Source organism: Synchiropus splendidus, chromosome 12 (genome assembly GCF_027744825.2).
Source record: "Synchiropus splendidus isolate RoL2022-P1 chromosome 12, RoL_Sspl_1.0, whole genome shotgun sequence".
NCBI lineage: Eukaryota > Metazoa > Chordata > Actinopteri > Syngnathiformes > Callionymidae > Synchiropus > Synchiropus splendidus.
In genome coordinates this window covers 1678465-1705332 of record NC_071345.1, presented here as the reverse complement: position 1 = coordinate 1705332, position 26868 = coordinate 1678465, and the positions used below count along the sequence as shown (strand labels likewise).

General features: G+C 58.8%; 2 protein-coding genes across 8 annotated transcripts; one reads left to right on the top strand and one right to left on the bottom strand.

Annotated features, from left to right (window-relative positions):
* Positions 1–80: 80 nt before the first annotated feature.
* Positions 81–16453, top strand: myo6a (myosin VIa). 5 transcript variants are annotated; one of them, XM_053880569.1, is made up of 36 exons: positions 81–243; positions 2408–2541; positions 2899–2968; positions 3160–3233; positions 3342–3471; positions 3552–3657; positions 3743–3798; positions 3861–3958; positions 4341–4505; positions 4737–4817; positions 5665–5845; positions 6869–7013; positions 7078–7235; positions 7298–7389; positions 7456–7528; positions 7607–7734; positions 7959–8054; positions 8133–8303; positions 8543–8581; positions 9029–9122; positions 9194–9324; positions 9396–9473; positions 9534–9663; positions 9741–9831; positions 10440–10590; positions 10953–11161; positions 11235–11313; positions 12684–12847; positions 13029–13067; positions 13483–13518; positions 13638–13676; positions 14205–14308; positions 14389–14520; positions 14610–14636; positions 15151–15369; positions 15437–16453. In XM_053880569.1, exons 2-36 carry the CDS (start codon positions 2425–2427, stop codon positions 15634–15636), a joined length of 3903 nt encoding a protein of 1300 aa, XP_053736544.1. In that variant the 5' UTR covers positions 81–243; positions 2408–2424; the 3' UTR covers positions 15637–16453. The 5 variants fall into 5 exon arrangements, with proteins under 5 accessions (XP_053736544.1, XP_053736545.1, XP_053736546.1 ...); XM_053880570.1 differs by lacking the exon at positions 14610–14636; XM_053880571.1 differs by lacking the exons at positions 13483–13518; positions 13638–13676.
* Positions 16454–16573: 120 nt separating this feature from the next.
* Positions 16574–25924, bottom strand: LOC128768033 (interphotoreceptor matrix proteoglycan 1). Of its 3 annotated transcripts, none has more exons than XM_053880577.1 (15): positions 25267–25924; positions 24150–24356; positions 23703–23869; positions 23409–23449; positions 23004–23050; positions 22779–22897; positions 22567–22716; positions 21631–21689; positions 21496–21516; positions 21132–21319; positions 19444–21069; positions 18786–19309; positions 18306–18525; positions 18036–18246; positions 16574–17287 (listed from the first exon to the last, which is right to left on the bottom strand). In XM_053880577.1, the coding sequence occupies exons 1-15, from the start codon at positions 25328–25330 to the stop codon at positions 17230–17232; spliced, it is 3702 nt and encodes a 1233-aa protein (XP_053736552.1). In that variant the 5' UTR covers positions 25331–25924; the 3' UTR covers positions 16574–17229. The 3 variants fall into 3 exon arrangements, with proteins under 3 accessions (XP_053736552.1, XP_053736550.1, XP_053736551.1); XM_053880575.1 differs by having other exon boundaries at positions 24150–24359; positions 25267–25923; XM_053880576.1 differs by having other exon boundaries at positions 22782–22897; positions 24150–24359; positions 25267–25923.
* Positions 25925–26868: the final 944 nt, after the last annotated feature.

Genomic DNA, 26868 nt, shown 5'->3' with positions numbered 1-26868 from the left:
GGCCACAGCGCCACCCGCAGGCAGCCGCCTGCCACTGCAGGAGCCTCTCCCTCTGTTTACCCAGCTGGTGACGTCACGGGGCAGTTTCCCAGGACTGCTGCGGGAGTCGGAGCTCGTGGGGCGGGGAGAGTTTGGCCCGAGCTGGCGGAGCGGACGACGGCTCACCTGGACTCGGCTCGGCTCGGACGTGCACTGCCTCGCTGGGATCGGAACCAAGGCTGAACTCGCCAGGACTCGGAGCAGGTAGGCTCGGCTGCGGTCCGCGGGACTCGAGCTAGCAGCGAGCCGGTGCTAGCAGCCGGAGCCCGCTGCCCCGGCGAGAGGCTCGCTCGCTTCGCCGTTGGAAGCCCGGCGGCTGAATGAGTCCCGGTTCATGGACTCGGGCGCGAGATTCGGTTCGTGTTGAAGGCTGGGTTGGGGGCTATGCTTGTGCGCACAGAAGCGAACCGAGTCATCGAGCAAGGCTGCTCCCGCGCGACGGTGTTGGGTCCAGAGTCGGTGATGCGACCGTGACAGGAGGGTTGTGGCTCCACAGCGGCCTAGCGCGGCTCCGAGCCCGGCCCGGATCGATGGACCGGAGTGGACTGGAGCAGCCTATTGTCAGGATGCTGGAGCGCGGCTTACGTAACACTTACGTGGTGTGAGTCCGCAGGCCTGACTCCCGCGGACCACCACACCCGCGACCTTCGCTCCCTCATCACCTGCTCCGGCATCACGGCACCTGTGAAGCCAGGTAACGACAGGCGGCGACTCAAAGGTCGCTGCGGGAACGACTTGATGACTCTCGGGTCCCAGAGTCCGCGGCACGTGACCAGGTCTGTGACCCCGCCTGGTTCCAGCCAACCGACGTGATGATGATAAATAAGCCTGGTCCTGTGTTTGTGGGGTCCCCACTGAAGCCTGCGTAAGGTCTGGGGTAACGGTCGTGGGGGGGGCGGTCTTTGTGGTCCAGGTGAGCCGCCGCCTGCATTCCACGCTCACACACACATGCAGAGAGGACTGGTGACGGTGAGGAGTTCTGCTGAATTTGACTCTACAAACACAGAAAACCTGATCTGCTGCAGACCCAGTCTTCTCGCAGAGACTTGGTCACGTGACTCACGGGCTAGAGAAAGTCAACGAGGGTCTGGAGTGAGAGCAAACTGGGGCAGTTGGACTGGTCAGGTCACGCTTGGTGAGGGTCACGGCCCGGCTCCACACCGTCAGGCGGCCGCTCTCCTGCGAGCGGCGACAAGGTGCAGAACGGTGAAGGCAGCGCATCCCTGATGTCACTTCCTGTGGTGGGGAACCACAGGACCAACCAGCGTTCACCTGAGCTCGCCCAGAGGAAATACTGCCCAGTCATCACCTCACGAGGTTTCCGGGTTTTTCTCTGGCGGACTTTGTCCCAAGATAATCTCTCTCCTGTGACAGAAGTGCTCTGTTTAAGGCCCCTGACCTGTGCCTGACTCGGGCCTCACCTGAGCATGTCTTGGGCCTGACTAGAGCCTGACCTGAGCTGGACTCAGGCCTGACATCAGCCTGACCCGGGCCTTCCCTAAGCCTGCATCGGGCCTGACATAAGCCAGACTATCAGCTCTGCTCTCTTCCAGCGTGTCTCATATGCAGCATTTGGTCATTGTCTCTGACTTGTGAAATCGGGTCGTCAGTGAGCCCACAGTTACACTCGTGAACCGAGACTCGCAGAGTCACTCTGGACGAGCCGTTTCTGTGATGACCCGCATGCAGCCGAGCCGCACCGGGACACGCCTGTCAGGTGCCTGCTGCTTTATTGGACTTGGACTTGGACTGGATGGTGGCGACGACTTGGTCAATGGTTAATCTGCTTTACAGGCCGCTCATCACTTTGACCAGGAAACTGCTGACATAATCAGAATCTACCGCCGCCAAGCAGCGCCCCCTGCAGGAGGGTGTGAGCGCAGGTTCAGACCCGGCGGTGGTTGGTCATGTGACTCTTGTGGTCTGAACACGCCCAAGTCTGTGCTGGGTGTGGCAGCAGGTGAGCGAGTGAGTCACAGAAGAGCAGCCGCATCAAAGACTCGGGAGCCGAGTCACCGCAGACTCTTTGATGGGCTTGTTTGAGTCTGAAGCCACAATGAGGCCCGGCAGGTCACGCGCTGCCCAGGGTCATGTGAGTGCGGTCACTCAGGTCAGAGGTGAGGCCGCCGCTGGTCATGTGACTGAGGTCGGCCCCTTGGACTCACGTGACCTGGAGAGAGAGCAACAATCTGCTGTTTGTCAGCAGACGAGTGGGTGGGCGGACTCTCAAACCGAGTCAGAGCTCCTGACTCTGCCGCCGGGCCCAGCGAGGAGGTGGGCCTGGTCAGAACTCTTCAGCTCCAGCAGTGTGTCCAGTCCAAGTGGACGAGTGTTTGTGTTTGAGCGTGTGTGGGTTTTGTGTGTTCAGGGTCTGGAGACGGCGAGATGGAGGACGGGAAGCCGGTGTGGGCGCCGCACCCGACGGACGGGTTCCAGCTGGGAACCATCGTGGACATCGGCGCGGACAGCCTCACCATCGAGCCTCTGAAGCAGAAGGGAAAGGTCAGTGACCCCGGGACCTCTCGCTTCTACCAGTCGCCACCATCTTCCAGTCAGACACTCAGTGTGTTCTGGCTCCATGTTGTACTGCCGAATCGAGCGCTTCTTTCCGGAGGTCAGGTGAAGTGTTGCTGAAGACACATCAAGACCTGATGAACCTGCGAGGCGACGCTGAGGGCAGCAGCCCACTTCTCTGCTGGCTCCCACTCGCCGTCTGCGCTCACGTTTGGTCCCCCCACTCTCCGAGTGCGAGTCATCCCAACAATGTCCAGTCTGTCCAGCGTGTCAGTGTGTGATGCCTTCGCTGACCCTCAGGCTTTCAGGACGGCGATGACATCATCAGGCTGTGTTTCTCTGCAGACCTTCCTGGCTCCCATCAACCAGGTGTTTCCTGCCGAGGACGACGTCAACAAGCATGTGGAGGACAACTGTGAGCAACACACACACACTCACTCTCGCTCACACACTCAGTCACACACACACACGCTCACGCTCACACGACCACGCAGACGTTTGTATCTCTAGCCCTGTGAGGCCAAAGGGCCCCCCAGGTTCAGCTGAACTAGGTGCACACACAGCGTTGTTGTGACCTCTCCCTCTCTATCGCTCCTTCACTCTCAGGTTCTCTCATGTACCTGAATGAAGCAACACTGCTCAACAATGTTAAGGTTCGATACAGTAAAGACAAGATCTATGTAAGTCCACACACACACACACACACACACACGCACGCACGCAGGGCCTGTTGTGGCCCAGGCTGACCTCTGGTGGCGGGATGGTGAACTGCTGCTCTGGTGTTGCAGACGTTTGTGGCCAATATCCTCATCGCCGTCAACCCGTACTACGACATCCCCAAACTCTACTCGCCCGACACCATCCGGCAGTACCAGGGCCGCTCGCTGGGCACGCTGCCGCCGCACGTCTATGCCATTGGTCAGTGAGGTGGCCACGCCGCAGGCGTGTGCTTGTCCACCAGGAGGCAGCATGCACTGACCAGTCCTTGCTGTCCCCAGCTGACAAGGCCTACAGGGACATGAAGGTTCTGAAGATGAGTCAGTCCATCATCGTCTCCGGGGAGTCGGGGGCAGGGAAGACGGAAAACACCAAGTTTGTTCTGAGGTGAGTCTCGGCGTCGCACGTGAGCCTGTCACACCAGCGGCGCCTGAACCCCCCCCCTGCCTCCCGGGTGCCTGTGACCCCACAGGTACCTGACCACCTCGTACGGGACGGGCCAGGACATCGACGAGCGCATCGTGGAAGGTGAGGACGGAGCGTCGCGCTGCTGGGACTCTGCCTCTGACTCCGCCCCTCCTGTCTTCCAGCCAACCCTCTGCTGGAAGCTTTCGGGAACGCCAAGACGGTCCGGAACAACAACAGCAGCCGCTTTGGCAAGTTTGTGGAGATCCACTTCAACGAGAAGGTACGAGTGTGAAGGCTCTGGACGCATGTGTGGGGGCTTTTGTGGGGACCTTGGGGTGATGACAATGAGAAACGTCACAATGTCCCCACAGGGATAGCAATACAAACCTATATGCGTGTGTGTTCTTGTTCATCTGTCTAGGACCAGTATGAGTTTGTGACCAACAGAGTGAGGACTGGTCCGCACTTTGTCAAGGCTCAGTTTGAGGGTTAAAGCTACAAAACAGCTGGGTCATTATAACTGGGCTCCAGTCTGGTTCTGAGTCAAGAGTTTGTTTTAGACAGTCAGGTTCAGGGGGAGAGGCTGGGGGAAGAGTGGTGGCCAGGAGAGGTCCCCACAAGGGTAGAACATAAAGGCGTGTGTGTTCCCCTGTGGTGTGCAGAACGCAGTGGTCGGAGGGTTCGTGTCCCACTACCTGCTGGAGAAGTCCAGAATCTGCCGCCAGGGTCCAGAGGAGAGGAACTACCACATCTTCTACCGTCTGTGTGCCGGAGCTCCTGAAGACATCCGGCAGAAGTTCCACTTGAGCTCCCCGGACACCTTCAGGGTGAGTCCCCCCTGAACCCACCCATGCAGTGGGGCTCCGGAGCTCGCCCGCCACCGCTCCCCGTCTCGCTCTGACTCGGACTCACCGCAGGCGGCTGGTCCTCAGGAGGCCTCAGAGGGTTCATTTGAAATTTGGACCGAACCGTTCTGGCCCAGATCCATCCCATGGAGGTGACTGGCTCGCTCCTTCCCGCTGACCTCCTGACACCATGTCTGTGCTTGTGTGTTTCAGTACCTGAACCGAGGCTGCACTCGCTTCTTCGCCTCCAAGGACACAGACAAGAAGATCCTGCAGAACCAGAAGAGCCCCGAGGTAACGTGAGGGTCTGGCTGACAGCTGGGGTTGTGAGGTCCAGAGATATCCTAGACCCTTCGTCCAAGTCTGCTTGACAATGAGTCGGCAACATCGCGCAGCATGAGTCAGCTCCTCTGAGCGAGGTCACGTCAGGACTCATTCCAGCGTCTCCTCGACCTGACCGGACACATGGAAGAGCCTCACTCTGACGCATGTCAGGACTCACTGTGACTCACTCACTCCTGGAATTTCTGTGACTCGCCTCTGCTTTCTCTGACTCATGTCTGGACTCACTTTTACTCACCTCTTGACTTTCACTGACTCCTCCCTTGAGCTTGGCCTCCCCTGCTGTGACTCGCATCTGCTTTCTCTGACTCACGTCTGGACTCACTCTGACTCGCCTCTTGTCTTTCACTGACTCCGCCCTTGCCCTCCCCAGCTGCTGACACGTGCCCCTGGAACCATATGCGAGTCTTCTCATCAGACGAGTCATCTCGACTTTGCTCGTTCATTTTGCAGAAGTGCCCCGTGGTGTTATCATTATGACCGTCTGGGGAGTTAGACGGAGGAGTCTTCCAGCTGGGCGCAGAAATCCAATCTCAGTCCTAATTGTTCTCACCGCTCCCTCCGGCACATTCCAACTCGGACATAAACATGCTTGGTCATGTGACCAGTCTCACCATGACTCCACTCTGCTTAGACCACGTGGGCTGGATCATGGGCCCCTGCTGCCCGTGGCCCTGGACTGGAGTGAGGGGGTGGACCACGGAGACTGTGACTGAAACTCCCCTCTTGGCGCCGCCGCTCTGGCATCTGAGCTGGACTCTTGTGATGCGGCAGGTTCTGACCCGTCTGTGTGTTGCAGCACCTGAAGTCTGGCCCGCTCAAGGACCCGTTGCTGGATGACCACGGCGACTTCAACCGCATGAGTGTGGCCATGAAGAAGATCGGTCTGGACGACACAGAGAAGCTGGACCTGTTCCGGGTGGTGGCTGGAGTCCTGCACCTCGGGAACATCGACTTTGAGGAGGCAGGGAGCACCTCAGGTACCTGAGCTCTTTCTCTTCTGGATCCTGGGGTCTGTGTTGGACACCATGATAGAGCCTTGTAGCCGGATGGCTTCTCGCAGTTCTGGGCTGGACCTCCATGTGGTGAGGTCCGGCCTCCATGGTTGACGGTCTCCTGCTGGGAATTGAACCACTGGTCTCTTCGTGTCCATGAACCTGGGGTCTGGTTCTGGTGGAGAGGCGACTAACTCGCCCAGGTGAGCCCGAGTCAGCTCTGCTGAGGGATCGGGTCGTCTCTGAGCGTGTCGGCATCACAGGGGAGTGGCATGACACTCTCGCCCTCGGGCACCGTGAGCGCTGCTGCTCCTCCTCCGCTAGGGTTGGTCTGGTGAAACATCTATGGGTTGGGACTGGTGATGTCCTTGGAAGACTGGAGGTGTTGGAGCTCAGTTATTGTCTGTGAGAACCAGCCCGGAGACCAGTCCAGTCACTGATCCGCCGCCTCGTGTGTCTCCCTCTCCTCCCTCCTCCTCTTCTGTCTCCCTCTCTTCCCTCTCCTCCTGTCTCCCTCTCGTCTCCTTCTCTCCTCCTGTCTCTCTCTCCTCCTGTCTCCCTCTCATCCATCTCCTCTCTCTCTCTCTCCTCCCTCTCATCTCTCCTCCTCTCTCCCTCTCCTCTCTCCTCCTCTTTCCCTCTCCTCCCTCTCCTCTCTCTCTGTCTCCTCCCTCTCCTCCCTCTCCTCCCTCTCCTCTCTCCGTCTCCTCCCTCTCCTCTCTCCCTCTTCTCTCTCATCCTGTCTCCCTCTTCTCCCTCTCCTCTCTCCTCCTGTCTCCCTCTCCTCCCTCTCCTCCTGTCTCCCTCTCCTCACTCTTCTCTCTCCTCCTGTCTCCCTCTCCTCCCTCTCCTCCTGTCTCCCTCTCCTCCCTCTCCTCCTGTCTCCCTCTCCTCCCTCTCCTCCTCTCTCCCTCTCCTCCCTCTCCTCTCTCCTCCTGTCTCCCTCTCCTTCCTCTCCTCTGTCCTCCTGTCTCCCTCTCCTCTCTCCTCCCGCCTCGTGCATGACAGGTGGTTGCAACATCCGGAACCACTCGGACCAGACGCTGGAGTACTGTGCCGAACTGCTGGGCCTGGATGAGGACGGCCTGAGGAGTAGTCTGACCAGCCGGGTCATGCAGACCACAGCAGGGGGCGCCAAAGCCACTGCCATCAAGTAAGAGCGCGTCTGACGGGGACGTGGCCCAGAGGCTGACCCGGTTTGCTCCCTGTGGTGCCAGGGTGCCACTGAAGGTGGAGCAGGCCAACAACGCCCGGGACGCTCTGGCCAAGGCCATCTACAGCCGCCTCTTTGACCACGTGGTGACCCGGGTCAACCAGTGCTTCCCCTTCCAGTCCTCGGCCAACTTCATCGGAGTCCTGGACATTGCCGGCTTCGGTGAGTGCTCACTCTACCAGCTGGCCTTGGTTCCGCTGCTCACCCTCTGCTGCCCCCTGCAGAGTACTTTGAGCACAACAGCTTCGAGCAGTTCTGCATCAACTACTGTAACGAGAAGCTGCAGCAGTTCTTCAACGAGAGGATCCTCAAGGAGGTGAGTCACATGACCTTTCACATAGGCCCCGCCCCCCATCACTGACGAGTGGCGCCCTGGTTCCAGGAGCAAGAGCTGTACCAGCGTGAGGGTCTGGGGGTCAACGAGGTCCACTATGTGGACAACCAGGACTGCATCGGTGAGTCTGTGGCGAGTCGGGTCACCTGACCCCGGTCGCACACGTCTGTGGCTTGAATCTCTCTTGACTCCTCCTCAGACCTGGTGGAAGCCAAGCTGGTGGGCATCCTGGACATCCTGGACGAAGAGAGCCGTCTGCCGCAGCCCAGCGACCAGCACTTCACAGACACCGTCCACAGCAAGCACAAGGACCACTTCCGCCTGACGGTGAGCCCCGACGTCTGCGGGCCGAGGTTCTGTCACCACGGCGACGTGCCGACGCTCAGATGGTAGAGCATGGCTCTTTTGAATGAGAGAGAGAGAGAGAGAGACGGTGGCCTGGCTCGCCGCCCGAAGTCCGATGGCTCGGGTCAAAGAGCCAGACTCCATTGTGATAGAGCTTCCAGTTGGGACGGACACGAGGGTCGTGACCTGCTGCGTGTCTGCCACAGGTGCCCAGAAAGTCCAAGCTGACCGTCCACAGGAACGTGAGGGACGATGAGGGATTCATCATCCGACACTTCGCTGGAGCCGTCTGCTACGAAACGGTGCGACTGTCATGACGTGCTGTGATGGCATGACCTGCGACCTGAGGCACGCCTGACCCCTGACAGTTGCATCCACAGACCCAGTTTGTGGAGAAGAACAACGACGCGCTGCACATGTCTCTGGAGTGGCTGGTCAGTGAGTCCCGGGACAAGTTTGTGCAGAAGCTCTTTGAGAACTGCAACAACAGCCGCGGAGCCAAGCAGAAGGCCGGAAAGCTGGGCTTCATCAGCGTCGGCAACAAGTTCAAGGTGAGTCCTGGAGATGGCTCCTACGGTGGGGGTCACGGACTGCTCCAGCCTCTGACACCACCTGGAGGTGACTCAGCTGAGCTGCGTGGGAGGGGCTTGTTGCGGAAGGTTCTGACCCAGCAGAAACCCGAGTCAGACCGGCGGTTCTGGGACTGCTGTGGAGGGTGACCCAACTGACTTCAGTGCTGAAATCTTCCCTTCCCTCCTCCCCCTCTTCCTCTGCTTCCTCCGCTCCACAGACCCAGCTCAACATTCTGCTGGACAAACTCCGCAGCACTGTGAGTGTCACTTGTTTTTTTTTTTTTTGTTTTTCATGCCCTGTTGTAAGACCCGTCTCCCTCTCTCCCTTCCCTCTCCTCTCCTCTCTACCTGTCTGCCTCTCTCCTCCCCTCTGCTCTCCACCTCCCTCTCCTCCTGTCTCTTCCCGTCTCCCTCTACCTGCCCTCTTCTCTCTCCTCCCTCTCCCTCTCTTCCCTCTCCTCGCCACCTCTCTCCTCTCGTCTCCCTCTCTTCCCTCTCCCTCGCCACCGGTCTCCCTCTCCTCGCCACCTCTCTCCTCCTGTCTCCCTCTCCATCCGTCTCCCTCTCCACTCCTCTCCCTCTCCTCCCCTCTCCTCTCCTCCTGTCTTCCTCTCCTCCCTCTCCCTCTCTCCTCCCATCTCCCTCCACTCTCCTCTCCTCTCCACTCCTCTCCCTCTTCCTTTCTCCTCCCGTCTCCCTCTCAGGGCTCCAGCTTCATCCGCTGCATCAAGCCGAACCTGAAGATGGTCAGCCACCAGTTTGAAGGCGCCCAGATTCTGTCCCAGCTTCAGTGTTCGGGTCAGTTCCAGAACGCTGCCTGTGGGACCCGAGTCAGCTGCAGGAGTTGACGTGTCTCTTCCTGTCGGCAGGCATGGTGTCGGTTCTGGACCTGATGCAGGGCGGCTTCCCATCCCGGGCCCCCTTCCACGAGCTCTACAACATGTACCAGAAATACATGCCGCCAAAACTGACCCGGCTGGACCCGAGGCTCTTCTGCAAGGTCCGAGTCTTGGGAAAGCCCGGTGATCTGGATCATCTTCGTCATCCTCATCATCCTCATCTATGTTCCAGGCTCTCTTCAAAGCGCTGGGACTCAACGAGAACGACTACAAGTTCGGTCTGACCCGGGTCTTCTTCCGGCCCGGAAAGGTGAGTGTCTGGACCTGAAGGGCTGGTTCGGTCTGAAAGTGAAGCTTGTTGTGTGTCCAGTTCGCTGAGTTCGACCAGATCATGAAGTCTGACCCGGACCACCTGGCTGAGCTGGTGAAGAAGGTCAACAAGTGGCTGATCCACAGTCGCTGGAAGAAGGTTCAGTGGTGTGCGCTGTCTGTCATCAAACGTGAGTCATGTGATGGGGGCGGGACTGGCGGATCTGTGAGGTCGTGACCCCGACACCTTCTCTGTCTCTCTCCTCAGTGAAGAACAAGATCCTGTACCGCACTGGCGCCTGCATCGTCATGCAGAAGACCGTCCGCATGTGGCTCTGCAGGAAGAAGCACAAACCCCGGTGAGTCCCCGGGAGCGCCGCCCTCCTGGCTGCCGGCCCTCTCCGCCTGTCTCACGCTCCGCTCGCCCCCACTCATCCTCCTCCGTCTCTCCTCCTCTTTATTGTCTGCCACTTTCACACCTCAGTGGTGTCGGTGGGGCCTGCACGCACGCACACACACAGGCGCACACAGGACTTATTACCGCTGATATTGGACTATAAACAACAGAGGTGTGGGAGTGAAGATGTAGGAGACCAGGGAGAGTTTCTGTTGTGATCTCATCACTCTGTTCTGTGTGCGTCCCTGTTTATCTCTCCTCGTGGGGACCCATTCTTGACAGAACACCTCTATGTGGGGTGATTCTAACTGGGTTCCAGTTTGGTTCAGGAAAGTCGTGTGTTTGGAGGGTTAAGTTTAGGGGGAGAGGCTGGGGGAAGGGTGATGGTCCCCACAAGGATGGAGAGACAAGCATGTGTTTCGGTCCATATCATCACCGTTTTGTCCTCGTGTGTCTCTGAGGAGAAAGTGATGCTGAATGTGAGCACCATTCTCTGTGTTCCAGTGTCAGGATCGTGATTCTGTTCCAGAGCCATGATGATGATGATGATGATGTGATGATGTGTTTCAGCATCGACGGCCTGGTGAAGGTTCGGCACCTGAAGACCCGGATGGGTCGCTTCACTGAGGTGGTGTCTGGACTGAAGGAGGGGAAGCAGGAGGTGACCAAACAGATCCAGGAGCTGGAGGCCGCCATCGACGCCCTGGTGGTCAAGATCAAGGTGACTGACTGAGCTGTGTCACGAGTCACTTGGGTGACTTCAGGTCAGCGGAGAGCTGCTGTGGACCACCTCACTTCTCGTACTGTCAGACCAGTTAAACCTGCTCGACAGGCTGAGAGACTGTGATGTGTGAGACACGAGCCTGCAATACGAGGCGTTTCACGCGCCTCACCACCGGAGGTCGCTGTTCACAGCAGTCATGGCGCTGAACATACATGTGCAGCGAGCCTCACGACTAGCAGCTGGAGGGGGAGGAGTCTTTGTCTGTTTTTGCATTTGCTTTTTGTTTTGTTTGTCAAGGTTGGTGTGCTAATGAAGGTCATTGGTGCTGAAGGTCACATGATTGACTCTGTGCCCCTCAGACCACCATGATGTCCCGGCTGGACATCGACCAGGACCACCAGGCCCTGGTGCGGCGCTCGGAGCAGCTGCTGACGGCGCTGCAGAACAAGAAGAAGGAGGAGGAGGAGCGCGAGCGTCTGCGCCGCATCCAGGAGGAGATGGAGCGAGAGAGGAAGAGGAGGGAGGAAGAGGAGCGGCTTCGCAAGCAGGAGGAGGAGGAGCGAAGGCTGTGAGTGGGCGGGGCTTCTGCCAAGTGTGGCTTTACTGGCGGCTCAACACCTGTGCTGATGTTTACCCTGCAGCAAAGCTGAGATGGAAGTGAAGAGGAAGCAGGAGGAGGAGGAGAGGAAGAGGAGGGAGGATGAAGAGCGCAGGATCCAGGTGAGCACGACAAAGTTGCACTCAACCAAACTTCACTCTTGTGAGACGTTCTCATGTCAGGACGTGTCCGTTGTCTAGCGACGAGCTGCAACATTTCCTCATCTCGTGTCCTTGACTCCTCGTCTCCTCATCTCGTGTCCTTGACTCCTCGTTTCCTCATCACCTGTCCTTGGCTCTTTGTCTCCTCATGTCCTTGGCTCCTCGTTTCCTCATCTCGTGTCCTTGGCTCTTCATCTCCTCATCTCGTGTCCTTGACTCCTCGTCTCCTCATCTCGTGTCCTTGACTCCTCGTTTCCTCATCACCTGTCCTTGACTCCTCGTCTCCTCATCTCGTGTCCTTGACTCCTCGTTTCCTCATCACCTGTCCTTGGCTCTTCGTCTCCTCATCTCGTGTCCTTGACTCCTCGTTTCCTCATCTCCTGTCCTTGACTCTTTGTCTCCTCATCTCCTGTCCTTGACTCCTCGTTTCCTCATCTCCTGTCCTTGACTCTTTGTCTCCTCATCTCGTGTCCTTGACTCCTCGTTTCCTCATCTCCTGTCCTTGACTCTTTGTCTCCTCATCTCGTGTCCTTGACTCCTCGTTTCCTCATCTCCTGTCCTTGACTCCTCTTGTCCTTGACTCCTTGTTTCCTCATCTCCTGTCCTTGACTCCTCGTTTCCTCATCACCTGTCCTTGGCTCTTTGTCTCCTCATGTCCTTGACTCCTCGTTTCCTCATCTCGTGTCCTTGGCTCTTCGTCTCCTCATCTCGTGTCCTTGACTCCTCGTTTCCTCATCTCCTGTCCTTGACTCCTCGTTTCCTCATCTCGTGTCCTTGACTCTTCGTTTCCTCATCTCGTGTCCTTGACTCCTTGTCTCCTCATCTCGTGTCCTTGACTCCTCGTCTCCTCGTCTCGTGTCCTTGACTCCTCATTTCCTCATCGCATCTCCTTGTCTTGTGTCTTTGAGTCCTAATCATCGACAAACGTTTTGGGTTTTTTTCCATTAGACAATAGAAAAGACAAACCGTGAACAAGTTGTATTTCTTCATTTAAACATTGGAAGCTTGAAAAGGAAAAGGTCATGGCTGTGATTCCCGTTCATCATGGCAGTGTGAGAAGCTCCCTGCAGGTTTGGTGGTGACCTTTGTCACCGTGGCTCTCGACATCCATCACGCCGCTGGACTCCGCCCCTCTCGAACATCGATCCAAGTCTTCAGCCTCCAGAATCCCAACCAGTGGGTGTGGACTGACTCGCGTTCACTGCTTGTTTTAGAGGCCAGGACCGATCGGAGCGCCCTCTAGAGGCGGGCAGAATCCTGGGCCCCGCATCGCCATGGTCCTCAGCTCAGCCTGAGCTGCTGTGGTTCTGACTGGCCGACTGTGTGTGCAGGCGGAGATGGAGCTGCAGCTGCAGGTGGAGCGGGAGGAGGAGGTGGCCCGGCAGGCGGTTCTAGAGCAGGAGCGGCGCGACCGAGAGCTGGCACTGAGGATCGCGCAGAGCGAAGCTGAGCTCATCCCAGACGAGTCTCCCAGCGACGGCGGCGGCCTACGCAGGTGAGTCGGACGTGGCTCCCCAGTGGGTGGGTATGTGGGTGGGACCCGAGCGCCGGGCTGCCCCGGGGCTCGCCGCAGGTGCCTGTGGTTCTCCAGTTCCTCCGAGTCTTCTGAGGTCCGGTGCTGGAGCCACCAGCAGGAGGCGCTGACTTTAACGTCTGTGTTTTCTTTCCTCTGGCAGCAACGGCTCCTCGGTCCCGTCGTCCCCGGAGAAAGCAGCGTAAGCTCTGGACCTTTAACACTGTCTGACCCCCTTCTCAACCCCAAACCCGCATGTTCTCGATCCGAGCCCCCACCTAACCCACTAACCGATCTTTCTCTGGCTCGGCCCGCTTTCCGCTCCAGAGGCTGAAGGTCCGATCTGATTGTCGGCCTGTAGAAACCCAGACGGGTCAGAACCAGAGATGCTCGCACCAGCGAGACCTGGGGAGCCCGAAGAGGATTTTGATTATCCTCCTCTTGATTCCGCCCGAACCCAGAATCGCTGAGTAATCACGAGAGCTCTGATGGGTCAGAACCTCCTCGCGCTGTGAATCACGCGGGAGGTGGGACCCCGGCTGATTCCGGGGTCCAGTCCGATGATTCCGCCCATGACTCCAGGTCACTCTCGCTCACCTCCTCTGGTTTCTCTGCAGCTTCGCTGGAAGAACCAAGCTGAAGAGTCTGACCATGTAGGTGTCCCCCGCTGCTCTGCAACTGACCCGGGTCCAGTTTAGTCGGTTCATGTGGCGACATCAGACGTGCGTCTCACATCACGTCGCCTGCTGATGACCTTGTGTTGACCTTTCAGGGAGGAAATGGCGAAGGAGATGACGGAACTCCTGGCTCGGTGCGTGTCTCATGTGACGTTGTGATTCTGACTCCGCGAACCTCGTGACCTTGAGGCGGAGCACAGCTAGTCTTGCCTCTCGCTCTAGCTCGTGCTGACTGTGGTGGCCGCCAGGGGTCGCCCGAGGTCACTTCCTGCGCGGCTGGATTAGAGCGGCAGCTAAAAAGGGCAAATCCCGGTCAGGATTACCCAGCAGGACGACAGGCGTCTCACTCTCCCCGTCGTCTGACTCTCACCAGCAGGGGGCGGAGCCACGTCGCCTCCTCAGAGCCGCACACTCACCGGTGACCACTTCCTGTCTGGCACCGGAGCGGCCTGCCTGTCTCACCAGAAGGGCGGCGCTCCTGTGCTTTGTCTTTGATCTGAAGTTGATTGACAGATGAGCCAGCGTCTGAGCGAGTCCAGTAGATCAAGTCCAGATCGGCCGCGCGACTCTGTGTAGACTCAGTCCTCTGACATCCTGAGCCTCTTCCCGAACACCAACCCTCCTCCCCGACCCCTCTCTGACTCGTGTCCCCCTCCCTCCAGAGGTCCACAGGTTCAAGCCTCCAAAGCTGCCGCTGGCGCCAAGAAGTACGAGCTGAGCAAGTGGAAGTACGCGGAGCTGCGGGACGCCATCAACACATCCTGCGGTGAGCGTTGGCCCACGGCGGTGGACGGGTCCCTCTGTCTCGCGCTCACCTGCGTGTGCGTGTGTATGTCTGTCCCGCAGACATCGAGCTGCTGGCGGCATGTCGGGAGGAGTTCCACCGCCGGCTCAAGGTCTACCATGCCTGGAAGTCCAAGAACAAGAAGAGGAACGCAGAGGCAGATCAGCGCGCACCCAAGTCCATCACTGACTACGGTAGGTGGGCGGGGCCTTCCCGTGACCCATCGTCTCCGTGACCACGTCCCCGCGGCGTGTCTCACTGTCACCTGCACGTGTACTTTCAGATATTGCGCCTCCTGTGACAAAAGCATGTAAGTGCAGCTCTAGTGTGTCACGACTAACCTCAGCCCCTCCCCTCCCTTTAACCCCGCCCCCCCACTGCTGCCTGACGTGTGATTGGTTCTCGCTGGTTCTGGGGCTGCCGGTGTGTGTGGGGGGGCGTTTCCATGGCGACGTGTTCAGATGGACAGACTGGCGTCTCTGCCAGGATGTTGCTCCGCAGCAGATGGTCACTTCCTGTTTGGTGCTAACGACTCTTAGCTAACGTGCGTGACGGGGCACCAGGTCACTCAATAGTCAGAGAGCGGGCGGGTGAGTCCGCGGTGCCTCCTGCAGGCTTCATCCGTTGCCGGGTGCTTCTCCCTGTAGCCAGTCTCACCCTGTGATGTCACTTCCTGCTCCACGTTTCCCACCGTTGCTCCTTGTGACCTGCGGTTTCTCTCGTGACAAGGGCGTGGAGAAGTCACGTGACCTCACGGAGGGCCCCCAGGGTCCGGCCTCCTGATTGGCCGACAGCTTCTGACCTCTGCCTGTTTTGGCTCCCAGCCCAGCAGAACCCGGCGCCGCCCGTGCCGGCGCGCCAGTACGAGGTGGCCATGAACCGACAGCAACGCTACTTCCGCATCCCCTTCATCCGGCCCAGCGACCAGTACAAGGACCAGCAGAACAAGAAGAAAGGCTGGTGGTACGCCCACTTCGACGGGCCGTGGATCGCCCGGCAGATGGAGCTGCACCCAGACAAGCACCCGGTCCTGCTGGTGGCAGGTAGGTGGCCCGCCCCTGCCCTGCCCGGCTCGGCCCGGTCATCCTCTGACGCGGTTCCTCTGCACAGGGAAGGATGACATGGAGATGTGCGAGCTGAGCTTGGAGGAGACCGGCCTGTCCCGCAAGAGGGGCGCGGAGATCCTGCCGCGGCAGTTCGAGGAGGTATGGGAGCGCTGCGGCGGGATCCAGTACCTGCGCAGTGCCATCGAAAGCCGGCAGGCTCGGCCCACCTACGCCACCGCCATGTTGCAGGGCATGTTCAAGTGAGCGGCCGCGCCGGCCGCGCCGAGCGAGGGACGTTTGTCCGTTGTCCTTTAGCTGTGGCCGGTGTCTGAGCCTATGCAGAGAAATCCTCCCAAATCTTCACACGCGCTTGATTTCCAGAGACTCCACGGGGCCTTAATCTTCCGCTCGCCGCCGTTGACGTGGGGCGCGGCCTGATTCCTGCTGTTCCTTAGTCCTTCACCACGTTCCGCCTGCTTGGTTGTTGATTTACCTTGAATGTAACTCCTGACCTCACGACGCCCTGGCTCCGCCTCCTCGCCGTCGTCGTCTGATTCCTCCTCCGAACGAAAATGTGAATCGATTATGCAACTGCTGAGATGAAACGTTTGGACCGAGCTTTGGTTCGCGCTGACCGCAGGACGTTTTCATCGACGATGATTCCGAGAAATCATTCCGAAGCCTCTTCGTTACGATTCCGTCGGTTTGCCATGACGCTCTGGTCTGGTTCCGCCAAGACTCGTGGCTCTGGAACTCTCTCAACTGGAAATCTTTTCTACTGGACGGCCGATCCGACGTCTAGAGTTTCTATTTTTGGATGTTTCTACTTCTCGCAGTGAAGAACAGCAATACACGGGAAGCAAACGGAAGTAGCCGGCTCTGCTGTGGAGACACTCGGCGTTCGGCGTGACTGGAAGCTGCGCGTGGGACGGTCCAAACCGCGGCTACAGTGGCGGCTCTGGTGCGCTCGGACGCGGCGACTCGGTCTCCGGCGCCAATCATTCCCTCCGGACACGTCGTCGTGTTGCTGGTTGTTTTTCTAACACAGATCTAACCAAGATTAAATAAAGAATTCCACGTGTTTCAGGACTCCAGTCTTTGCTGTGGGTCGACAGTGAGAGCGGACACAGTCGTGTGATTCCTCCTCAGTTTGTATTTTCACTTACAGCACAGATACACCCCGTCCCTCCCCAGACCCTTCCCTCCCCTGGCTCCTCCCCCAACCCCCAAATCTTCAGAAAGAAGCAGCCGTCGGTGTAGTTTTCACCGGAGGACTCCAACTATAGACACGACTACATAAACCACCAGGGTTCCACCTTCCTGCGGCTGCAGCTAGCGCCACCTGCTGGACTCTCGCCAGCGCAAATGAGATGCAGTTGTGACATAACAATGGAGCGACCCGCCACTGGAGGTCAGGAGGTCTACGCTAACACGGGGATAAGCAAGATGGCGGCTCAGGACCAGACGTCAACACTCATGGGTAAGTGCCTCATGACTGCATTCTCTCACTGGCCAGCAGGGGGCCAACCGAAAGAAGAGCAGCCGGTGGGAAGTACGACTCTACTTCTAACTGGATGTGCTCCGCGCTGAGGTGGAGAGACGGAGCACCTCGGCTAGGTTAGCGACGCTACGTTCCTGTCTAGGCGTAAACACCTGAAACATCGATAGACTTAAACAATACAAAAATATCCCTCTGTGTTTGGGCCGCCAAGTACTTTCACACACAGGACATTGTCCAAAGATTTCCTCCGGCCGGTCCGGAGCAAATCCCCAGTGGCTCAGTCGAGGTCCAGGCTGGAGGGTCGACCCGGGGCAGCCGTCCTGATGTTGTCCCTCAGAGGCCCGAGATCCCAGGGCTCAGGTGCGGCCAGCTGTCCAGATGCTTCCAGCCCCCAAGTCCTGGGGCGACTTGTGTCTGGATAAGAAGACAAAGACTGGATCAGCCACAGCAAACAGTGAGCAGCAGCTCACAAGACACTTTTATGTGTTTGACAATGGCGCCGTTGCAGGACGTGCCTGCGGCGCGGCTTCCACGCTACATGCGGTCTAGTGCCACAGCGCCACCTGTGGGCCTGGCATGGCACCACACTGTTGGTGTAGATTTTCCCTGAATTGTGTCACCAGAACAGTGTTTTTTATAGATCATAGAAAAAAGACAAGTGTGGACCTGATGCCCGGCTCCTAAACAAGGACACCTGAGAGTGAGGGGGGACCTAGGAGGAGGGGGTTGTGGCAGGCTGCTGACTCAGCGCTGCAGACAACACAGACAACACTTAGGTGCCAGACGCGTGAAGGTCGCAGCCAGTCGAGCGGCTGCGTCCTGCGGCCGAGATGCACGCGTGAAAGTGCCTGAGCAGCAAGTCTGAGACGAGAGCGCGGGAGAGAAGCTCATCTTGGAGGGAATAAAGAGATGGAGCACCAGATACCAGGCGCCGCCGGCATGAATCAAAGACTCAAAAGCCAACGGGACGTGTTCTGCCAGGAACATGCCGAAGCTGCGCAGATAAACGGCTCCAGACAACAGTCACTGCTTCTCATGGTCACGTGATCTGCGGCGTTCTACGTGCAGCGCGTTTTGGTGAGTCATTTGGCCACGTAAAGGAGAAGTGAGGTGATGAACGAGATGGCGACCTGTGTCCAGAGCGTCGTCCCTCTGCACTCACCTGCACTGGGCCCCACGTCCTGGGACCACGTGGCAGTGCCCTCCTGGGCCACATAAGCCCGGCTGTAGGTCGCAGACACTCTGGCAGGGAAGGCCGTCCACGGACAGGAAGCCTGGCTCACACGCACACTGGGCCTCTCTCGTGCGGCGGCTCACCTGGCAGCGCGAGAAGTTGCCGCAGGCCAGGAACTTGCAGGGGTCGGCCTGGTCAGCTGAGGGGTCAGGAGAGACATTAGGACCTGAGCCATCATCTGTCCACCTCTAGACCCACCTGGCTCGATGTCCAGCGAGTGAGCATCGATCTGGATGTGCAGCCGCTGCGCCGCCTCGGAGCAGAAGTCCTCCAGGACGCAGTGGACGGCCTCAGTGATGTTGTATGGAACCGTCTTGGCGAACTTGATCTTGCTGTTGACCACCACGCTGCCCCTCCTGAAGTTGAGGATCTCCAGGTTCCTGAAGCCGGTCAGGTTGGCCTGCAGGTACGGCAGCAGCTGTGGACCACAACACGCCCGTCACTCTGGCGCCGGAACAACCCTGCCGGCTACGGATCGCAGCGGTGAGTTCTGTTCTGAGCCGCTCAAGTGTTTGACCCGGTCAGAAAAGACTCTGTGAGTGGGTAGGTGTAAATCAAGTCTCAGCTGTGACTCAGTGGAGTCTCAGTCATGACTCAGTGGAGTCTGAGTCCAGTCACAGTCGAGTCACAGTTGACTCTCAGCGTCTGGTGTGGGCCACAGACTACTCTACCACTCACCACATCGAGGAAGGTGTTCTCCAGGGATCTGTACTCGGGCGAGGTCTTGTTAAAGAGGTCCTCAGAGAAGTCGAGGTTGGTCACACGCAGACTGAAGAAGACCACCAGCTCTCTGCCGTGACTGGCCGTGGTCATGGAGGGAGTGGTCAGGTATCGGACGGGCGGCAGTGCCGTCACCGCCACCACGTCCTCGGTGACAGACAGGAAGGCGCTGCCTTCGTCCTGCGTCCCCTCGGCCTGGTCCAGCTCCACCGCCAGGTCCCTCACTGCGTCGTCGACGGTGTCAGCTGTCGTCCTGGGACTCGTTTGACTGTCACCCCCTGTCTCCAAGTCTTCCCCGATAACGACCACGGCAGGTTCGCTGGAGTCCGACTCCCCTTCTTCTGAAGGAGCGAGCGGCTCCACCTCGAACAGGCCGGAGTCGATGGTTGGCCCCGGTGAAGGAGTCTGGGCCCCGACTGTGGCTCTCGCTGGTGTGGGACCTGGGGAGTCTGTGACCGAGTCCTGAGACGAGTCCACCGCAGCTGAGGAAGATGCAAAGAACCAGTCAGTTTTTCTGACTGGAGGCTATGACTCGCCGAGTGAGTCAGAGTGAGAAGAAGGGGACCTGGGGGGGTCTGGACACCCGACCTGACCTCGACCTCCATATTTTACTGACCTGCTTCGATGGTGGGGCCTCCTCCAATGGTTGTGATGGCCCCCGGCCCAACGTACGTATCCCCGACGTCGTACTCTGGTGCCACCTCCTCCGACGGCCCGGCGTCGACTGGTGCTGGCGGCAGGTTCTCTTCCTCATGAGGCTCCTCCATAGGTGGGAGCAGCAGGGTGTTGTCCGCCGTCTGAGGAGTCTCGTCTCCCAGCTGAGGAACCTCCAAATCCCTCCAGGGAGGAAGGATTTTGATGGACTCGACAGGCGGGTGGGTCGTGGGAGCTTCAGGTTGGACAGTGGGACCCGTGCTCTCCTCTGGGATTCCGGCTGACTCAGACTCTTCAGGAGGGATCAGAGCCTCGGTGGCTTCAGCTTCCTCTGCTGCTTCCTCTTCTGGTGCTGGAGAAACAGTGGCTTCCTCCGCTGGTTCCGATGCCTCAGGCATCACCGCCGTTTCTGCTGAAGCCCCCTGAGCTGGTCCCAGCTCTGCTATTGGTTTGAGGAGGTCTGCAGCTCCACTGGCTGAGGACACACTTCCAGGAGCCTCCTCCTCAGTCTGCTCGACTGGGACCACTTCCTCCTCCGGGTGAGGACCTGGCACTGGTTCCTCAGGAACCGTGGGTGTCGGTTCCTTGGAGGCCGTTACAGTTTCAAGAACAGATGTGTCTGAGGGTCCGACTGAAGGTTCCTCTAGTGTTTTGGAGATTTCTGGTACCGGTCTGGCTGATTCGGAAAACGTTTCCTCTGACGTGTTGGGTGAAGATTTGCCTGGTCCTTTAGCGCTTTCCACCGGCTCCACAGTCTGTGGTTCCTGCTTCTGGCTTGGACCCAGAATCTCTTCTAAACTACTCTCTGGTTCGGGGTCATAGTCTTCAGACTCAATCTGGGGAACCTCAACTGCTAAGTCCTCTCTGGTGCCGGCTGCCACCTCCCCCAGGTCCAAAGCCTCTGAAGCCTCCCCTGGTTCCACCAGAAGGTCTTCACCTGAGGGGGACACTTCCACCTCCAGGCCGTGGGGTTCCTCCTGCTCATCGTCCTGGTCTGGAAGAGGATTGACTCCATCATGGAGGAGATCCTGGAACGTCTGGATGGTGGGCTGCCCGGTGATGCTGGAGAGCCTGGTGACTGGCAGGTCTGGGTCGGGTTCGCCGGCCGTGGATGTGGCTCCTGGACCGGGACTTTTAGTGGTGTCCTCCACAGCAGTCAGGTCCTCCTCTGAGATGAGGTTGGGAGACAAGGTGACGTGCGGCGCCAGCGTCTCCAGCTGGAGGATCGGCGGCGCCGGTGGCGTCGGGATGTAGTCCCTCACCAGCTCCCCGGTCTGGCTGTGGTGGATGGTCTGCACCTGGTGAGTGATGATCAGCTCCTCCTCATCCATGGGCTCCAGTTCGCCCGTCGGCTGCGACTCGTCCGTGACCCCCTTGGCAGCGTCTGTGGTGGCTGTGGCGTCCAGCAAGGTCAACAGGGCGTTTCCCTTCTCCATGGGGGTCATGGGATCCTCCAGCCGTGGCCTCTCCGCCGCCGGCTCCTCCGTGGACAAGTCCAGCTCGTTGTGGGAGTCTGGCTGGCTGGACTGTGGAAGACCACCCGGACCACTGGGTCCTCCTGCCTCCGTGGACGTCGATGAGAAATGGTCTGTGAAGGAAACAGGCTGCTGCAGTCGTATGCAGAAGACGGAGCTCAGGACCTCAGTCTACCTGCTGAGAAGCTGAGTGAGTCCAGGTCGACGGGCAGCGACGCCTCCTCCCTCAGAGCTTCGGTCACCAGAGCTCGCAGCGTGGCGCCGTGAGTAGCGTCCTGAGCGTCGGGATCAGTCCCGGGCAGGATCTTGGGCAGGTTGTTCTCAAAGAGCAGCGAGTAGTGGACGGTGATTCCTCCACCACCACTGTGGCAGGACACAGGAGAGAGACGCGAGTCAGAGACGTCCGGGTCACCACGGGGTCGCAAGCATAGGTCAAAGGTCAGGGAGGTTCTGGGTGTGGACCAGACGTGTAGGTCGGTGCTGCGGTGAACTGCTAACGCTTCTAGCCCGGACACAAGGGGGGCGATGGAGTCACTCACCCGTCAGAGTCCGGCATCTCCCTGTGGTCGGGCAGAACAGGAAGTGAAGAGTGTTGGGTGAGCGAGGAGGCCACGTGAACTTCCTCCAACAGCTTTAGTTTGAGACAGTTGGTCTCCATCATTGTGGCTTCTTACCTGATCCCCAGGACCTTGATGCTCCTGAAGCCCTGGAGCTTGTCAAACACGTGCTGCATCTGAGAGAGAGGGATGGAGGGAAGGAGGGAGAGGAAGGGAGAGCGAGGAGGTAGGAGAGGGGGAGGAAGGCAGAGAAATAGAGAAGGAGAGAGAAAGGGAGGGAGGGAAAGAGGGGGAGAGAGATTGATGGAAAGCGAGGGAAACCGGGAGGGAGAGGGACAGATGGAAGAAGGGAGAGAGGGAGGAAAGAAGGCAGAGGGCGAGGAAGGGAGCGAGGGGGGACAGAGGGTGAGGGAGAGAGGAAGGAAGGGAGAGAGAGGGAGGGAAGGCGAGAGGGAGAGAGAGAGAGATCAGATAAGACAGTCCAGAGAGTGGGAGACTTCTGCGCTGCGGGGAGGCAGTTGCTCGCACCACCATGACTCCAACTGTCACCATGCTGACCTTCATCACCTTCACCACCATCATCATCATCACCAGTCATTACAATGTCAAAGTTACGCTGATGATGAAGGTGATGATGATGGTGATGGTGATGAAGACCGGCAGCAGTGAAGTGGCCACTCAGGTGTCAGGGCTGATGGGATCCAGGTTCTATTTTTGAGTTCATTCATGACATAAGAGACTTTAGGAGCTCAGTGAGGTCACTTCCTGCCAACAGTCACATGGAGGCCTGCCAGCCAATCAGGCATCAGCAGCTTTAACGTAACAAGTCTTGGCAAAAGCCTGGAGACGGAAAATCTGTTGCTGGTTCTGCTGCCACGACCTTTTGGCCCAGCAAGCTTCTTTACTGGACCAGAACACAGACGGACACCCGGACCCCACCCTCGCACCTCACCTTTCCAGTGGCTCCTCCCTGGTGCCCCCTGCTGACCCGCCACTACATGACCCTCAACCTTCCTGTGACCTCACTGGTCTCCGCTCGGGCGCCTGCCTGACCTGGTCTTGCAGGTGCTGAGCCAGGTCCAGGTACTGAGGAGAGTCCGGGTCGTCCAGCAGCTCCCTGTAGCCCGGATCCACCAGGTCGATGGTGAACTCCAGCATCTCCTGCAGCGGACCTTCTGGAACCAGGTTGGGCAGGTCCGAGTCCTGAGTCCAACACAGACACGTGTGAGTCTGAGTCTTGTTTGGCGAGGAGACTGCATTCGGACCACCTCTGCTGTGGTCTCTCCCGTCTGATGGGCGTCCTCCTCGTCCCCTGCTGCTGGTTCCGGTGGGTCCAAGCTGGGAGAAGTGCTGGTGGGCATCACGAGGGTCGTGGAGCTGGTGACTGCAGCAGAACTCTGGGTCAGAGTGGCTCAGAAGACACACAAGTCACAGGACTGACAGGTCGGCCTGTGACTGGACAGGTCGTGGGGATGGTGTCGGGCCTCTACCTGAGCTGCTGGTGGCGCCGTCAGCAGCCTCGGGACTTGACTCTGGTCTGCAGAGAAACAAACACAAAGTCATTGGTCCAGTACCGGAAACTGTCTTCCTGCTTTCTTCTAACTTCATCCCGTCATTTCCCTCCCGCTCCACTGGTCCAGTTGCGCGTGAACTAGAACCTCGCAGTTCCTGCCCCCCGCCACCAGGTGTGCTGCAGTGAGACCAGTGTTTGCTCAGCGAGTGTGTGGACGTTTGACAGAGCTGGTGTGTGTTCTGGTTGCGTGAAGGTGAACGAGGACCAAGGGGTGAACGGGTGGCTGCTCATGTGTCCGAAGGGTGAAGATGTCTGCTCCAAGAGCTTCTGAAGAGCCTCCTCGACTGGGACTCCAGACGAGAGCTACACATGTGCGACTCACCGTGGCGGCGTCTGCCCGCGGTTTCTGACCCGGTCCATCCTCTGAAACACACAAACATGGCGCTAGTGTGAGAGGCCAAGCTGCGATAGGCTGCGGGATGGTGACTCCAGGAAGTCATGTCACCGTTAGCCTGCTGATGAGCAGACGAGACCCGACTGACTCCCTGTCAAATTCCTCCCAGAAGTGAAAAGCTTCAGTTGAGTCTCGCTCTTGGTCAGAACACAAGCGGTTCGGGGTTTGAGTCAGAGTTTGGGTCGGGTGTCGTGTGAAGGAGCAGAGCGCAGCGGGACTCACCCTCTGGATCATGGTGCGGTGCTCCTCCGAGCTGCTGAAGTTCTTGGCCAGGTCTGAGATGCACAGCGACTCCTGCTGACAGGCGTGGACCCACCTCTGGTACTCGGACGTGCCCGGGATCCGGTCCAGGAAGATCCTGAAGGCCTCCCACACAGCCTCCTGACAGACTGGGCCACAAGCACAGTTAGCGCTAGCACGAGCGGCTCAGAGTCAGTCGTCCGGTTCACACAAGTGGAACGCTCGGACCACGAGTGTCGAGAGCAGAGGTCAGAGGTCATGTTCTCCCATGGATGCTGAAGCTAGTTTTCTGGAACCTCGGGTCAGGGTCGACCGGAAATCGGCGACATTGACCTGAGATGACCCCAGTTGATCATACCAGCTCTGGTGTGCTGAGACCAGAACCGGATCAGTGCGGCGCGGGCCGAGAGCGAGAGGATGCCCTGGTACCTCTGAGCTGGTAGTAGGCCTGGTGACTGGCCAGCACGTCGGCCAGGCCCTCCTGCGGGCAGATCTTCACTCCAGAGTGCAGGAAGACGGACCTCCTGGCCCGACGTCGACCCACTTCAAAACCAGGTCCTTTCCTGAGCGCCGGCACCGTCAGGAGCGGAGCCGCACGGAGGGAACCCTCCTGGTTCTGGTCCGGCCAGCCGCTGCCTTCTGGACACACACAGACACAAACACGTCAGAGTCCTCAGCCTGACGCCGCGGGTCACATGATCTGAGCCGCGCACAGCATGTGACTCAAGCCGAGGGACCAGGCCCGCTGAGACCAACAACACGAAGCTCACACGAGTGGAACGCTCCACCCAGCCCAGATCTTAACGTGAGTAGAGCAGCACCAGCAGGTGGCGCTGAGCGGAGCAGACACGTGTGAGTCCTGCGGCTCCGTCCTCTCCCGCCGGCGTCGCAGCTCAGCTCACCTCCAGCAGCCACATCAACGTTGCCAGCGACCTTCTACTCCAGTTCAGGGGGAAATTCTTGTGTGTGTGGGTGAGGTGAGAGGGTGAAGTCGGATCACAGTCAGGGGTGGGACGCGGGCGCCGGAGCCTTAGCACGGCAGGACGGACATGAAGGGGTTAAAGGTTGTGGAGTCAGGATGAGGTGGTGAACTGATCACGTGACTACATGAAGCAGAGCCAAGATGAAGGAGTGAAAGAGCTGAAGGGGTTCGTTCTGCTGTGAACAGTCAGATGAATGGGTTGATGGTGGCGCGAGAGGCAGACCACGCCCACCTGGACTCGGCCCTCACAGGATCATCTCAAGTCACCACATCTGTTCATAGGAAGCGCTGGGTCTGTCACGTAGGTCAGAGGTCAGAACGCTGCAGCTAGCTAGCCTCGCGCCTTGGCCTGGCTGTTATGCTAACGTCTACACGCCTCGACATCGCTGAGCTGGCGAGGCGCTGGGAGCGGCCGCTGCCCTCCAGGGCTGCAACGCCGTCCAACACTTCAGTGATGGCGGCGCCAGCTGCTTATGCAATCCTAATAGGCTTGTCCCGGTGGCCAGGTACGGTTTGTTTTCCCCCCCAAACTGTGGCCGGAGAGGAAGGAAGTGAGAAACTCACCCTGGATGACGGCGGCCTGCGGAGCCACGGCGAGCAGCAGCGCGAGTCCCAGCTCCCACAGCATGGCGGCGGTCCCGAGCGTGTGGGCTGAGAGCAGATCCGGCGGGGACGCGGCGACCTCCGGCTCAGGTGCGGCTCATGGCGCGCCGACAGAAGACTGGACGGGACTTGTGGGGCGGCGAGTGGCTGCATGTGCCTTCTGAGGGACGGGGTTAAAAAAGGAGGCACCGTTTCGGGAATAATCTGTTTATCTGCTGCTCAGACATAATCCGTCTTTACCCCGCGGCCCTCGCCGCGCTGGCGTCATCCTGTCAGTGGCATCTGCCAGCTAGGTCCAGCGGATTCCCTGATCGCCCGTACGCCCGCCCGCCCGGCCTGAGTCCGTAGAGGTCGGCGGGTTGGACGTCACCACTGGCTGGTCCCGGGCCTCCCCGGCCGGACCTCACGGAGCGTCTCGGCTGACCCACTTCCCCGGCTTCATCCTCCTCCTCTTCCTCACGTGTGTGAGGATTTGAGCTTGGATTTACTCTGCTGCGGGGTCACTGACCCCGGAGGGTCTGGCTGAGGCGCCTCACTCTCTCCTGGCTGGCTCCAGGGCAGAGGTGAAGGTCATGGCAGGTCGTTGCAGAAGCGCTGGGATTAGTGACTCACTCGTCCCAGTTCTTCATGGACTTAGACTCCGGAGCAGAATTCTCAACTTTAATCGGCTCTTGGGAGCAAAACTTCAGCCTCAAATCATCATCTGTGACGGATTAGTGATGCGATGGTGGTCAGCAGTGAAGCCCCGCCCCCAGCCCGCCCTCACCCCGCCCACCTCCGACACTCCGCAGCAAGTTGTTTACTTTTCCCTCGCGGCGAGTCCGACTGCTGGTTCCAGACAAGAGTGAGCAATAATCCAGTTAATGTCGTCTCCGCGTTCTCCGTCTAAAAATAGCCCCGCCCCCCACCGGGCGTCTGGCAGTGACAACAGATTAGCTGCGCGTTTTAGAAATGGCAGCGTCGGTCAGATGTTTCAACCACAGACGCCGTAATCCTGTTTACGCCGCGGCCGCTCTTGTTCTGGGACTGATCCAGGTGTCTCCCCCTTTTGATGTCTGACAGAACTACACGTCGCCCAAGTGGAAATCACGTGCTCAGGAATGTGTGTGTTTATTCATCGGAATAGAAGAAGCAAGACCAACAACAACAGGAGAACCTCCTCCGTATCAGCTGGTCTCCGTCGGTCTGGTCCAGACGTGAGAAGAAGCCCACATGATCTCTGACCTCACAGGACAAGACTGGACGCAGAGTTGAGTGAGCAGTGGTGTGGGGGTCACCTGACCTGGGTCCCTGGTCCTGACTCGAGTCCCTGGTGGCGGCAGGGCATCTCTAGTTCGGTCAGAAGAGCCGGGTCAGAGGCAGTTCTGGATCCTTGTGTTCAACTTGCAGTGAAGCTGAACCCATGTGGCGTCTGCTGTTTCACCCTCCAGAGACTCATAGTGGAGCCGGTCACATCAGAGGGTCTGAAGAACGTGTTGGGTTCCAGGCCCACTGGTCTCACAGGGCACCAAACCCAGTCAGAGGTGATCCGGTTCTGAGTCCGCTGACTTGAATCAAACTGAA

Excerpts from the sequence above, each read along its gene's own strand:
- myo6a (XM_053880569.1), top strand. The coding sequence starts at position 2,425 with ATGGAGGACGGGAAGCCGGTGTGGGCGCCGCACCCGACGGACGGGTTC. Across the intron at positions 8,055-8,132 it reads GAGCCGTCTGCTACGAAACG|ACCCAGTTTGTGGAGAAGAA; the intron begins GTGCGACTGTCA and ends TTGCATCCACAG. Across the intron at positions 13,519-13,637 it reads AAGCTGAAGAGTCTGACCAT|GGAGGAAATGGCGAAGGAGA; the intron begins GTAGGTGTCCCC and ends TTGACCTTTCAG.
- LOC128768033 (XM_053880575.1), bottom strand. The coding sequence starts at position 25,330 with ATGCTGTGGGAGCTGGGACTCGCGCTGCTGCTCGCCGTGGCTCCGCAG. Across the intron at positions 18,526-18,785 it reads AGAACACCTTCCTCGATGTG|CTGCTGCCGTACCTGCAGGC; the intron begins GTGAGTGGTAGA and ends TGTGGTCCACAG. Across the intron at positions 17,288-18,035 it reads GGACGTGGGGCCCAGTGCAG|ACACAAGTCGCCCCAGGACT; the intron begins GTGAGTGCAGAG and ends CTTCTTATCCAG.